Raw genomic sequence first — 13,621 nt, forward strand, 5'->3', positions numbered from 1 at the left:
ACATCAACTTTCTGGTCCCATTTCAGTCAAAATATATAGATGCTAATTTATTTCTGATAGTGATTCTGCTGTGTTAAGTTACACATCCAAACTTTCTCAAGAGTTGAGTCTGTTTCTTTCAGATTATCTCATTTAGCCTGGCAATTATCCATTTAAGCCAATAATGTGTCTTTTTTCATCTCTGTGTGTGCACATTTGCCTGTATTTTATCTGTATTTACCAGAAAAAAATTCTTTTGTAAGGAAGCTGCTGTAGATTGACTAGCTAGTTTACTGGTCCATCTAGCCCAATTTTATCTCCTTGGAGATGCAGCTGTTCTGCGGCATCTTCAGATCCTGATTTAAAAACGATGAGAAGACAAGAAGACACACTTTAGTTTTATTTTGTCCTTTTGGACTATTTTTATATTGTTGGAGGGATTTTTTTGATAGCTTCCACTTGTATGCTATTACAAGAGCTTTCTGATGTTCTCTAGAGTTTTGATCTTTCATTCCCAAAATATCCAATCAAGATGGCCTTTGGCTGAGAGTTGGAAGTACAAAATGTCTGGAAGATAAACTGTGTTAGGACACCTTACTTGCCTAGTGAACAAGACCAGCATGCTATTTTATAAACAGAATAACATTTGCTTCCCTTTGTTTTATGTCTTAAATGAACATGGATTTTTAGTATTTATTTTACTTCTACCAGGTCCCGGGCAGAGATTGAACATGAAGCACTTATTGATGGCAATTTGGCAACAGAAGCCAATCTGATCATATTGGATACTTTAGAGATAATTGTGCAGGTGAGGATGCTAAGGAATATTTAACATAATTCCTAATGACCTGAAGGCAAGATGTGTTGCTTCTGTACAAAAAGCTAATACTTAAGAATGCCTCCTACAAAAGCATATTCCAAACTGGTTGACATCACAGCTAGTTTTGTAAATAAGTCAATCATTAATACTAGCCTGTTACGAGGATAGCTACATTTCTAGGCTGATCACAGAAATATGGAAGTCTCATCTTCCATGCCAGCTGTAGAGAGTAAAGAGGATGACCTTAATTATTTTATTTTATTTTATTTATTTATACATCACATTTATATAGCCACCCATCTCACACAAAGTAACTCTGGGCAGCGACTCTGGACTCTGGAGGGGAAAGATCTGCTACCAAAACAAGAAAGAGGGAAACATTGCTTGGGTCCAGATAATGGGAATAGATTTCTTGCCCTGGTGTGTGGAGGTTCAGACTTCTAGCAATTTGCCAAGGCCAATTAGAAAGTCTTCTGTCATATAGATTCATGAAGACTTTCTGGTCCACAAGGCTTCTGCATTTTCACTGTAGCTGTAGGTAAAAGAAGTCTTTTCCTTTACCTGCAACCAACACAGAAACTAAGTGAAGTATTGCGGGAGGGGCAGTCATCACTTTCTTTCACAGAATTCCTGATCCCCTCTGCTAACCACATATGCTAAGAATGCTGGTTACAGATAGTCCTCAACTTACGACAGCAATTGGGACCGGAATTTCTGTTGCTAAGTGCAGTCATAAAGTGCAACTGCATCACTTAGTGGTGGCAATCCTTGCAGTCCCGATTGCTGCTGTTAACCGAATCCCATGGTCATTAGGCGATGCAACTTCCTGCCGGCTTCCCACAGCCAAAGTCAGTGGGGAAGCCAGCAGGAAGTTGCAAGACCCAGGCCACCAGGTAGGTAAGTGGCTGCTGCCAGGTGGGTGGGGGAGCATGGAGGTACATGGGGGTGTTGGGGAAAGTGGAGGAGGGTGTGCAAGATTGCGAGGGATGCACAAGAGGTGCGAGTTGGGGAGGGTGCAAGGGGGTGCGCAAGAGGCACAGCGCAGGTTGAAGATGTGAGGGGTGTGTGAGAGGCGCAGTGCAGGTCAAGGATGGTATGTGAGGGGGTGCGCAAGAGGCACAGCATGGGTTAAGGGTGTACGAAGGTGTGAGGGAGGCATGGGTCAGGGGGTGTGCAAATGGCCAGCACTGTGCAAGTGCAGAGGGGCTAGGGAAGTGCACAGATGGGAGAGACTTACCCCAGTGGCTTGCAACCTTCCCTGCTGGCTTCCCCATTGACTGGCTGGGGAATCTGGGAGTTGAAGTCCATACAAGTTGCCAAGTTTGAGAAACACTGTTTTAGGGAATAAGCTTGTGTGTTGTTGAAAGACTGCTACAGTCCTCTTCAGCATATGCTTTAGAATGCAGTATAAACAAACAGCTAGTTTTATTCCCCTGAGTGTGCTTGGTATTTCTCATAATGGTTGTTTGCGAGTGATATTCCCAGCACACTGGGCTACAGAAGCCTCAGAGTGAGGCTTCATTGTGCATTTATAGTACTTCACTTTGAAATGACTTTATCTCTGATACTCTGTTGTCTTTGGCTACAGACTGTTTCTGTGACTGAATCCAAGGAAAGTATTCTTGGCGGGGTACTGAAGGCTCTTCTGCATAGCATGGCCTGCAATCAAAGTGCTCTTTATCTCCAGCATTGCTTTGCGACTCAAAGAGCTTTGGTCTCAAAGGTGAGTGTTCTGAAAATAGACTACAGAGTGAGGAGGTTTTATTTAGTTTTGCTGCTGAGACTGGTTAATCTAAATTAGAGATTTAGAGTAGCTCAGAGTAAGTTACAACTTCATGTCACTCTGAAATAAGCTTGGTTTGCATATGGGACAGCTTTACTTCCACAGCTGTTGCTAGCAAAGCATAACTGGAGACTTGCCTTATTTGGACTGGTGAGCAGGTGAACCCAGGAATGATGAGAGCAGATAATCAGCATTATAGTGCAAATAAAGTAATTTCAGCTTGACGTTTGGAATGCTCATTATTTCCAGCTTCTTTTGTTGAATGGAGTGTCTCTTATCCTGCCATTTTAGTTCCCAGAACTGCTGTTTGAAGAAGAGACTGAGCAATGTGCTGATCTATGCCTTCGACTCCTGCGCCACTGCAGCAGTAGCATTAGCACAATACGCTCCCATGCCAGTGCCTCTCTGTATCTTCTTATGAGGCAAAACTTCGAGATTGGGAATGTAAGTATATCATTTCTGAAAGTGCACAGATTATCTAAATTGTGGGGGGTGTGGAATTATGGAAGAAGGGACATCTCCTCTGAAATGAAATTTTTGGTAGCTTGTACTGATCAAAAGACTTGTGTTAGACTTGACATCTTCTCTACCTTCTCTGTCGTAGTGCCTGCCCTCTGGAATAGCATCCTCCTAGAAACCATATAGCTCCCACCCTGATGATATTCCAAAAGTCTTTGAAAACCCAGCTATTCTCCCAGGCCTTGGGCTAGGGTGGTTGTGGATCCACGTAGGGGTCTGGGGTTTTTTGCTTGAGGTGTATGGTTTTTTTCTTCTGGATGTACATACTCTGTTTCTCTATTTTATTGTTTCTTCCTTTTAAAAATGTAAACAACCCATCTAGAGTTGGGTGGCCTCTAAATCATACAAATAAACTAATATAAAATAGTATGCTTACCTTTTCCTTAAAGCAAGAACAAATAACTTTTTGGTAGTGGGGAAGGTCACATGGGCTGCAGGGGGTAGAACAGTTACATTTTTTTCACTAGAGGGGGTGTGGTTAACTCCTTTTGGTTCTTCTACTTTGGACACTTGGTTTAGCACACCTATCCTAATTTTCTATTGGAAAATCTTTGGAAAAGTATACTATTTTCATTCACTGGTCTGACACCTAAATTTAATAGTTCGATCTTAGAGAGCTTTGGGCTCTAGGAGAAAGAGTCTTGTGGACTACGGCTCAGATGTCTCCAACAAGATAGTTTATTTTCTTGTTTGGGATTGTGAAAATTATGACGCTGCTCTTCTTGTGAAACTATTTTTATTAATAAATTATTGATTCAGTGGTAATTTGTCTGTTTCAGAACTTTGCTAGAGTGAAAATGCAGGTGACTATGTCACTCTCATCTCTAGTAGGAACATCTCAAAATTTTAATGAGGAGTTTCTGAGACGTTCTCTGAAAACCATTTTGACTTACGCAGAAGAGGATCTGGAATTAAAGGAGACAACCTTCCCTGATCAGGTTAGGGGAAATTCATCATGGAAAAATATGTGTATTTAATTTCTTAGAGACTTGCTGTGAAAATATTCGAGGGCTTTGGCTTTGGCAAAATTGTAAGTGAAGAACCTCCTTGAAGCTACTTCACAAAGCAACGTGGTTCCCTTGTTTTTAAGCACAAAGTAGCTCAGTCCAAGACCACTTCCACAGGCTCCTCTGACACTTACAATACCTAGAAGACGTTTCTGTCCAACTTTTGCAACTTTTGCAATTGCAGGGATGTGGGAAGTGAGGCAAAGCACCTGATTAATGGAAATCACATTGCCTGTTTGCTTTGATAAGGTAACTTGCAACATAGAGCAACTTGTCCAGGCAAATCAAAGCTGCCCTTCACAGGCTTATTTACTATGGAAATCCTCAATTTTCAGTCCATGTGCTTTTAGATTCAGTCAGAAATCAAATATTTTCTTTGAACATAATAAATGTTCATTCACAGAAGTTCTAGTTGATCCAGAATCTTAGAAGAGTTATTGATGCAAAAATACAGAGGATCAAGTAAACATTTAGTGGGAGTGGAAAATATAAAGTAGAATTCCTAGAACCCAGTGCAGAAGCTTAAGGTTAAAATTAAATGGATGTATTGATCCAGGTTGTGATTTGGACATAAACATTGCTTTCAAAATTGGTTGAAATTCAAATTCACTTTTAAATTTAGATTGTAAATGTGTTTTGCAATATTTTAATGGGTTTTTGCTAGCTTTAGTAGTTTGGGGGGGTGGGGGAGTAATGGTTTTGGGCTATATAGAAACCTGATATCTGATACAATGAATAGCAATACAGAATACTTAAATCAGACAAGTAATTATAAACCAGACTAAACTAAGTGATGAATTTCTTCAGAACTGTCAAAGTATGCCATCAGGCTTTAAACAATGAGTGAATGATTATATAATTAACAGATTAACATATAAACAAATATAAAATTAAAAATATTGGAGGGACATGCATCTTTATTGGTTTCTTTCTTTCTTTTGTATTTTTAGGTCCAGGATCTTGTGTTCAATCTCCATATGATCCTCTCTGATACAGTTAAAATGAAGGAACACCAGGAAGATCCAGAAATGCTAATTGACTTGATGTACAGGTAGGATTTGACAGGGTTTGCCACTCTCTCAGGAAACATAGGCAAATAAGCACACATTAACATGAGTCCTCTGCATTTTCAAAAACTAGAATTGCGAAAGGATATCAGAATTCCCCAGACCTACGACTAACCTGGCTGCAAAACATGGCTGGAAAACACTCTGAGAGAAAAAACCATGCAGAATCTGCACAGTGTTTGGTTCACTCTGCAGCTCTCGTGGCTGAATATCTAAGCATGCTGGAGGATCGGAAATATCTCCCTGTAGGATGTGTTACATTTCAGGTATATTTTTTTAATTTAGCAAATTATAAAACTGGATTGTATAAAGTCCAAGAAAGCATAACTTGGTAGAGTGGTGAAACTACTGTATTAGGAAAGCAATCCTAAATGGGAAAGAGGTGGTCCTTCAGATAGCCACGTCCTATGGGTTGTTCTACCCATAGGTAAGAGGTAGAAAGAAAAGTCTTGTGCTCAAGTATTGAGCAGAATATTCCTAAACTAGCTCCAGGGACTACAGAACTTGCCCCTTGGCAAATCTATATGTTTTAAAGCCAGGGACTTCTTAGCAGCTTCTGCCTCTCCCAGAATGTCCCATTTTAAGAGCATACTCTTGATATTGCTGGTAGGAGAGCCACTTGTATATTTTCTCCACCTGCAGTAGAATGCATACTATGTATGCATATATTTTAGAACTACAAGCCACAAAATCTCTAACTATCCTGATCAAAAGTTGGCTGGTAATCTTAAGAGTTGTAGTTCCAGTCTTTCCAGTGGGCATCAGGTTGGGGAAGGTTCATCTGGAAACAACTGTGTGGCTTGGCTCTTTTACTGACTATTTTGACAAAATTCAAAGAGTCTCCAATACAGAAAGATAAACTATTGGAATTTTAGCAATGAAAAATACCAGGAATCGCTGGTATTAGATGAAGCCCACAGAATTATTGCATCAATCCCAACAGAAGTTGCAGCAAGTAGGAGAAAGTTCAGAGACTCAAGGTTTGAGTAGTATTAGGTAAGAATTATCACAAACAGTGTGTTAGCACAATCCATATATATAATCCATATATATTAACTGTATGCTGTCCATGAATGAGAGTTAATCTAAATAAATCTAAGCCACTTGTTTTATAGAGCAAAACAATAACTTTTAGGCATAATCTGGACACCACTGTAATAGCTCTTCTTAATTTTCACTGGTAAACCAGAAAAGGGAATGTGGCTTTTATCACCAGAATACATTACATTGAAATGTAATTGCATATCTAAGAACAGATTTAGTGGTTTGGCCAGGAATTACCATATTGACACTGGTGAAAGTAAATATTTTATATTTCCTCAGAACATCTCTTCAAATGTTCTAGAAGAATCTGCAGTTTCTGATGATGTTGTCTCTCCAGATGAAGAAGGGATATGTTCTGGAAAGTATTTTACTGAAGCAGGTCTGGTTGGACTGCTGGAGCAAGCTGCAGACTCTTTCTCCATGGTAAAAGAATTTCATACTATATCTATGTTTAGTTTAGTAATTCCTTCTAGCTGCATACTACAGATGATATATGATGTACATGTTGGAAAGTATTGAGCACCCAATTCAGAGGTAAACATGAAACATGTCAACTAATGTATTTACATTTCAGCTGCTTAATTGAACTGAAATGGAATAAGTGTGGAAGGAATATTGACGGAATTGTATATGGATGAGACAACATATTTTTGCGCTATTGAGACTGTAACTGAAGTCAGTTTCCAAAACACATTTTAATTAGCCAAGATCCAACTGTAATGTGTGCTCGATATATGCTATTAAGTCTTTTAGTTCAGCACTATGGTTTCTTTGAAGTCTTCTTGTTTGGATCAGAAAGTGTAGGAGATTTGAGGACAAGAGGCAAGGAGGACAGTTATGTCTTGATTGTGCAGATAATGGGGCCTTTTCCCCAGCCCTCTGAAAGGCAGTGAAAAGAGGGAAGCAAAGATACGGCAGATGGATTCCTAGATCCCTTTTCATGGAATATATTGAAAAGAACACTCAGTATTGTTCTGTGCTCTGGATTACATTCTCTTATAGTAACAAAAGTATTGCAAAGAAGCTTTTCGGTTTCTATGTCATAATGAAGCATTTTTATCATGTGTTGCACTTAGGATGTTTATTTTCTTGATGAACCAATAGACCCATCTGACATGCAGTGTTTTGTAGGCTGGTATGTATGAAGCAGTCAACGAGGTTTACAAAATCCTTATTCCAATTCATGAAGCTAACAGAGATGCCAAGAAACTGGCCACAATTCATGGTAAACTCCAGGATGCATTCAGCAAGATAGTTCATCAGGTAATACTTGTAGGATCTATAATGAAAAAGTTGCAAAATGTATCAGCATAATTTTCTCTTAGGCTTATGCACTTTGTCAAAACAGCACAATATAGGAGATGTCCATGGATTGTGTTACAAAGTATACAATCGGCTCAAGTGACAAACAATAGGTAGATAGTTCTTCTCATTTTTCTAGAGCCTTCTACTTAAGTCAGGTGGCAATTATTGTGTCCATTTGTACATTCTATGAAACCGTTCTGTGCCTATTGTACAAACTGAAAGCTGACTCTACAAAACATGAAAAAATTGAGTGCAGTTACTATGTGGGCCATTTTCCCCCATTAGGTTCTGTTCTATTTATTTATTTATTTGTTCATTCATTCATTCATTCATTCAATTTATATAACTGCCCATCTACCCAAGAAACTTTGGATGGTGAACAAACAAAAACAAAAAATTACAGTGAAACAAAAACCAACTGAAACTGCATCAACTCTCAATAAAAACACAAACGGTTAGACACATGCAGCTATGCCAGAGCTCCCAAACTAATGTCCCACCCCCAATGCCTTGGGTGCTCAGTGCACTCGATTGGCAGGGACCTAGCTTTAGGTCCTGCAGCTGGTGTTTTGCTTGTCCAAACCGTGCCCTGCATTGTACAAATGGTGGGAATACAGATGGCTATTTCTTTGGATATGGAGAACTGGATGGCATCCTGTCACTAAAAACTACAGCAACAGCTAGTGAGCTTTCTATGGCATGGGGCAAAGTAAAGAGAAACTTGTACCATAACAGCAGCAGACTATGATAAGACAGGGTTGTAAGTTAAAAGTAAAAGTAGACTATTTGAACTTAATGTTTCTAGCATCTTTCAAACATGAAATCTAGCCGTATCAAAAGTACCAATAGAAGAGAATATATGTAGCTCAGGATTGAACTGTGAAGTCCTTATCAAAAGTAGGATATGTGGAGCTTACAAACTATTAAATCTGTTCTGGAAGCTGTTATAGCAACATACATGATCTTGATGTCTCTACTATTCCAGAGCAGATAATTTCTCCTATATAGAAGGTTAGAGAGTAAATTCTTGATTCTGGACTACTTGAGAAGTTGTTGATTTTTGGGCTATCAGATATGTAACACTCCCATAGTGCCTTTCTGGCCCAAATTCAACTCCAAAGCTGTATTTCTTTCTCATTTGGTTTTGTAACAGCTCTGATTTTAATCTTAGCTAACATGAATGACATTGTTCAAGGCTTCCCTTTTTACATGCATTTGGAACCAGATTTGAAGCAAAAGAGATATCCCAGATCCTTGGGAAGGACTCAATAGATGGATCAAAATGCCAAATCCAGTCTAAACATCTGGCTGACTACACGACCAACCATAATAATAATAATAGTATGCTGCCCAACTCTCAGGGACTCTGGGCATCTCACAACAATAAAAGAAATAATAAAAACAATAAAACATAACAAGAGATACTTTACAGATATTTCCAGTTATTTAAACAGATTCTTGTTATGAGAAATCACAGGCACACAGGGCTCAGTGATATTATTCTATTTAATTTCTTTTAGATGTTTATTTCCTAAGTGGGAATAGATATATTTTAGATATAAAATAAATGCAATATTTATTTGTAAATACCATTTGGACAACTCAGTGAAAAGTTGTGGTGATTATAAAATTTAAAAAAGCTTGAGTGTCTGTAGAAAATAAACTGCATTCTGATTCATGGATGTAAAACACTGATATTGTCTGAAACCTGAATCTTATTGCATAACAAATACTGTTGGGTAACAAATATTACATTACTCATGCACAAAATTTGAATTTCTCAAGTTTGACATTAAATGACTCTCAGGCTAGAATAGTGAACATGTTGCAGTGGTAAGAGAGGATTCATATTCTCATTTGATTCTCAGAGTTTAATAAGGCAAAAAAGAATCATCCTTGGAAAATTGGATATATAGGGCAAAATGCAATAGAGCACAGGGCTGTCATCCCTGCACTCCTCTATCAGACTTAACCTTTCCCCAGCTTCCTTAAGTTGGGGACCTTCTTTATCAAGCCCCCCTTCAAACTTCACAATGAAGGAAAAGGAGTGGATAGTTAGAATATGAAGATATAGGGGGCAGACATGCATTGCCATATCCTCTACAGAGTTAGCCTTCATGCGTTCAGCAAAAACATCTGATTCCCATAAGGGTTTTTCCCCCCCCGTATGATATTTCTTCTGGTGAAATGATTGAAACTGCTTACATAAATAAGTGGCCATTAAAACTCATTAAATCATTGTAGATTTATACTGCTTTATTGTTGATGGCATGTCAAGAAAGTTTTGCATTTGTTTCCATTACATACTTTTTTTTGTTTTTTGTTTTACTTTTTATTATACAGAGTACTGGCTGGGAGGTAGGTAATGTTTTAGCTAGTAAAAAAGACTAATAGATTGGTTTGATGCCTCCTGCCAATGCTTTGCCCACATATGCTAGTTGTGGGTATCTGTTGCTGTCTGCTATTGACCTGAATTAATTAACCAAAAAATATTAGTAAAACTGTTGTGGTCATTTTAGACAATTTAGGTAGTGCATGAATTATGACACTAATGAGGTTCTTTAGTGAATGAACCATTTTTACCATTGCTAGTTTATTATTTTAAAATTCTGTTTCTTATCCATATTGACTTAGAATACCATTTCTTCCCACCATGTTCTCACCCCCAACACAGGGGTCGATTTAAGTTCTAATGTTAAAGGATTTTGAAGGCAAAAATGCATAGGTTTACTTGTATCATAACATATAACTGTAGTATTTATTAATTGTATACAGTATACTTGTCTCTTGTACAAAGCTGAAACAATAACCAAATTAATTCAGGTTAAAACTTAGTTCCCAAATCCCAGTTAGGTCATGAACTTCGGTAGCCACTGAGTAAATATATTTGCTTTGATTCTGTGATATACACAATTTCAATTTCTCTAGTATTTTTCAAAATCGCATTATGACCCAATACATAAATTGGCCAAACTATAACAGTAGCTGTGACATCAGCTACCAAAAATCTAAATATAACCTACCAACTTTATCTCATTTGTATAACATTATTCAATCTTATTTTTCTGGAAAGAGCCACATTCAAATAATTAAGATTGATGTTTAGTAAATCAATATATGCATCATTTATTTAGGTCAAAACTGGGAAGTTATGGTTAATGGCTTCAGACTAAACAGAATATTTGCTTACACAAAGCAAAGTGTAAGCAAAGTAACAGTTGCACACTTTTGAGCTTTGTAAGCTAAGAACTTCATCTCAACTAGGCTGGTATAAATTCTTCTTAGTTTCAGGTAGAAGTGTGATGTAATGGTGGAGATGAAATATCAAATGATTTTAAATAAAGGAAGCCCAAATCAATTGATTTCACATCAGGTTTCATTTGTCCTTTTTATCATTAGTAGTCTTTTCTGCTGAAGCCTCAAACTGCTCCTTATACTGCTTTAAGTTGTATCAGTGGGTTGTTATCACACTGTTACGAGTGTAAAACAGGCTTCCCCAAGTCTTTTGCTCCCTCCATATTCTGTTGACCATTACTTGGAATTCTGAATGCTGAAGTCCAATGTATCTGAAAGATAGCCTGTTGAGGAGTAGCTAGTTTAAAGGAACAACCAGGATTGTCAGATTCATTTGTACAACAGAGTTTTTGTATTTCATAGTTTCCAGGGCACGCATGCATGCACACACCCACACAGAACAGAGAGAAATTCAGCAGATGCAACTTTTCCACATGAATCTTAGAAGGGCTACCCACTTTTTTCAATAGTTGGAAATAAGAATCTTGCAAATTTAAGTGCAACACGTTCATTTGACTGCAGTTTACCATACGCTACATCCATGAAAGTGATATGCTAATTGAACTGATCATATTAAGAGCTAAGTGAAAATATATTTTTTAATTTTTTTTTCTTTTCACTTTTGTTTTTGTGGAAAAGCACCTCCTTTTGGTGGGAGGAGTTGTCCTCTGCTTCTTTGGTATTTTGTCTCTTTTCTTCCTGATTGCATCCTGTTCCCATGGAAACCACTGCAGTTAAGCATGTAGGTCCTGAATTAATTTCAGTGGAAACTGATTGCATGTGACCTTCTTATAATTGTGTGGAATATGTGCTAACAAAATATTGATCTTCCTATGAAAATAATGCCAGCGTATCCAAATACTTACTGTTCATGTAGAGAAGTTTTAGAAGAGATTTTAGAAGAAATCCACACCTTTGTCTGGTGTTGTACTTGTTATATATAGTAGTTAGTTGTTTTAAAATGTTCCTCCCATACCCACAAAATATACTGTGAAAATAATATTTTCTGCTTTTTCTTGGCTCATGCTCCTTTATTTTGATCATTCCCACTGCAGAGATGGGATCTTTAGAATTTTTGCTTAGGAAGGCGCTAGCAAATAGACCCAAAGATTCTCAGAGCACATAACGTCAGGCAATCTGGATCCATGGCCATTCAGCTTGAAGGAGAGCTCATGGGTTCAGATTTTGTTTTGGAATCCAGTGTGCAGCTTTGCACCAGCTGAAAGCTTTCTCACTGAGGAATATCCAAGTATGGCCACACCATCTATGCAAGCCCACTAATTACAAATGTGGAGCTTGGTCAGTTCATGACTGTCCAGCAAGGATAGTTTCCATTTATCATTTCAACTACAAAACATGGCTACTTTGGGGAATGAAGGGTCTAAGCCAATTTAGTCTTTCAGTTTCCTCACTTTTGATCTTACAAGAAATCTGAAGCACCTACCACCCCATTACCAATTTCTATCCCCAGGAATTATATCTACTCGTAATGAAGGGTTTCCCTGGTGAGGTTAACAGTTAGCACAAATCCTGATGCAAGAGACAAACAGATACAAAGGGACAGGTGAGGCACTCCCAGTTGTATGGCTGTTCAGTGACTATTTAATGGAGGACAGTCCGAGAGGAGTGTTTGCAATGTGTGTGATGCTAAATCGACCCCTGAAATACATCCTATCCTCAGTTGCAATTTTAACATAGTTCAGGAATGTTTTATTGCATGGTAAAACACACCCATGGTTTATGTTCTTGTCCACCGCTTTGCACTTGAGATTTCCTCTTGCTGGACATTGCTCCTTATATGGCCTTTAATCCCCATTGCATGCTTTTTAGCCAGTTATTTTTAAAATGCTTGGTTTTTTTCTTTATTTGCTGCCAAATGCTGCTTATTTGTTTTTGATTTTCCTTAATTAAAATACTTTCTGTTTTCTCCTCTATTGCCCTGGTTGCTGATTCTCCTCCCCACTTTTACTATTGTCTGTTGTGGTAAGTTCCTACTAAGTTGTTGATGATTCTTAACTCCATGGCATCCCTCAATAATTTCTTTTTATCAAAGACTTATGCCAGCTCAGGGGTTTATGAAATGCCATACAAATTCTCTTCAATTGGCCTTGTATAGAACATAGGAAATTACTTCAGAGGCTGGTTGGTTCACCATTGATGAGTGAGTAGTTTTTCCTCAAGCAAACAGTTTGAATGGCCTTCAGACTTTGGGCTATATGTTCAAAAGCTGGGTTAAATAGGAAATTACCGGAACAAAACCTTTTGGCATTATTGATTCTCTCTATTCCAGATTGTAAGGTATTTTCCTAGTCTAGTGTTGGACCTTTGGGGATATTTTCATGTACCTGTTGGAAACAACAGGAGTAAGATTGACAGTGGTTTTAGTCATTTTTGGTGAAGTAAACCCAGTTGGCAAAGCTTTTGGTTTATATGCAGAAGAAAACTTTTAAAACTTTATACCTAGCAGGTATTTACCATGCATAATAACCTATTATGAACCCCTCATAAATCATGATGGCTGTATACCCACTCTGCCAGATCTGTAATGACTCTACAGCGTTCACCTTCATTCTCTTTGCCTCCCAAGGACTATTATTTTTCTCAAAATAATAGACTTAAATGCTTTGATAATATCTTCCTTTCTCATAACTGCATTTTGCATCTCTCAGAAACAAAGACCATGGAGTATTAATTTGTTTTATTGCCTGAAAGCAAGAGTTTGATTTTTGTGAATATTTTTGATCAAAATCATAGAGTTTCCATATATATATATATATGTTTCCACACTCTGAACAATAACATG

The 13,621-nt window shown here is 37.9% G+C and overlaps 1 protein-coding gene across 8 annotated transcripts in view; it reads left to right on the forward strand.

Annotated features, from left to right (window-relative positions):
• Positions 1-13,621, forward strand: part of DOCK7 (dedicator of cytokinesis 7) — a 138,177-nt gene that overhangs the window by 105,696 nt on the left and 18,860 nt on the right. For 4 of the 8 annotated variants that reach the window (XM_088154291.1, XM_025170719.2, XM_088154293.1 and 1 more), the window contains 9 exons: positions 691-787; positions 2,388-2,522; positions 2,874-3,026; positions 3,881-4,039; positions 5,059-5,159; positions 5,249-5,441; positions 6,499-6,642; positions 7,351-7,482; positions 9,868-9,882. In XM_088154291.1, coding sequence (XP_088010417.1) covers positions 691-787; positions 2,388-2,522; positions 2,874-3,026; positions 3,881-4,039; positions 5,059-5,159; positions 5,249-5,441; positions 6,499-6,642; positions 7,351-7,482; positions 9,868-9,882 — 1,129 coding nt within the window. Of the gene's footprint in view, positions 1-690; positions 788-2,387; positions 2,523-2,873; positions 3,027-3,880; positions 4,040-5,058; positions 5,160-5,248; positions 5,442-6,498; positions 6,643-7,350; positions 7,483-9,867; positions 9,883-11,457; positions 11,561-12,289; positions 12,383-13,621 lie in introns of all 8 variants that reach the window. The other 4 variants (XM_088154292.1, XM_007421265.4, XR_015798560.1 and 1 more) reach the window with 3 other exon arrangements.

This window comes from Python bivittatus, unplaced genomic scaffold (genome assembly GCF_059951505.1).
Source record: "Python bivittatus isolate LINGU-HERP-01145 unplaced genomic scaffold, Pbiv_v1 ctg000700_np1212, whole genome shotgun sequence".
Classification (NCBI taxonomy): domain Eukaryota; kingdom Metazoa; phylum Chordata; class Lepidosauria; order Squamata; family Pythonidae; genus Python; species Python bivittatus.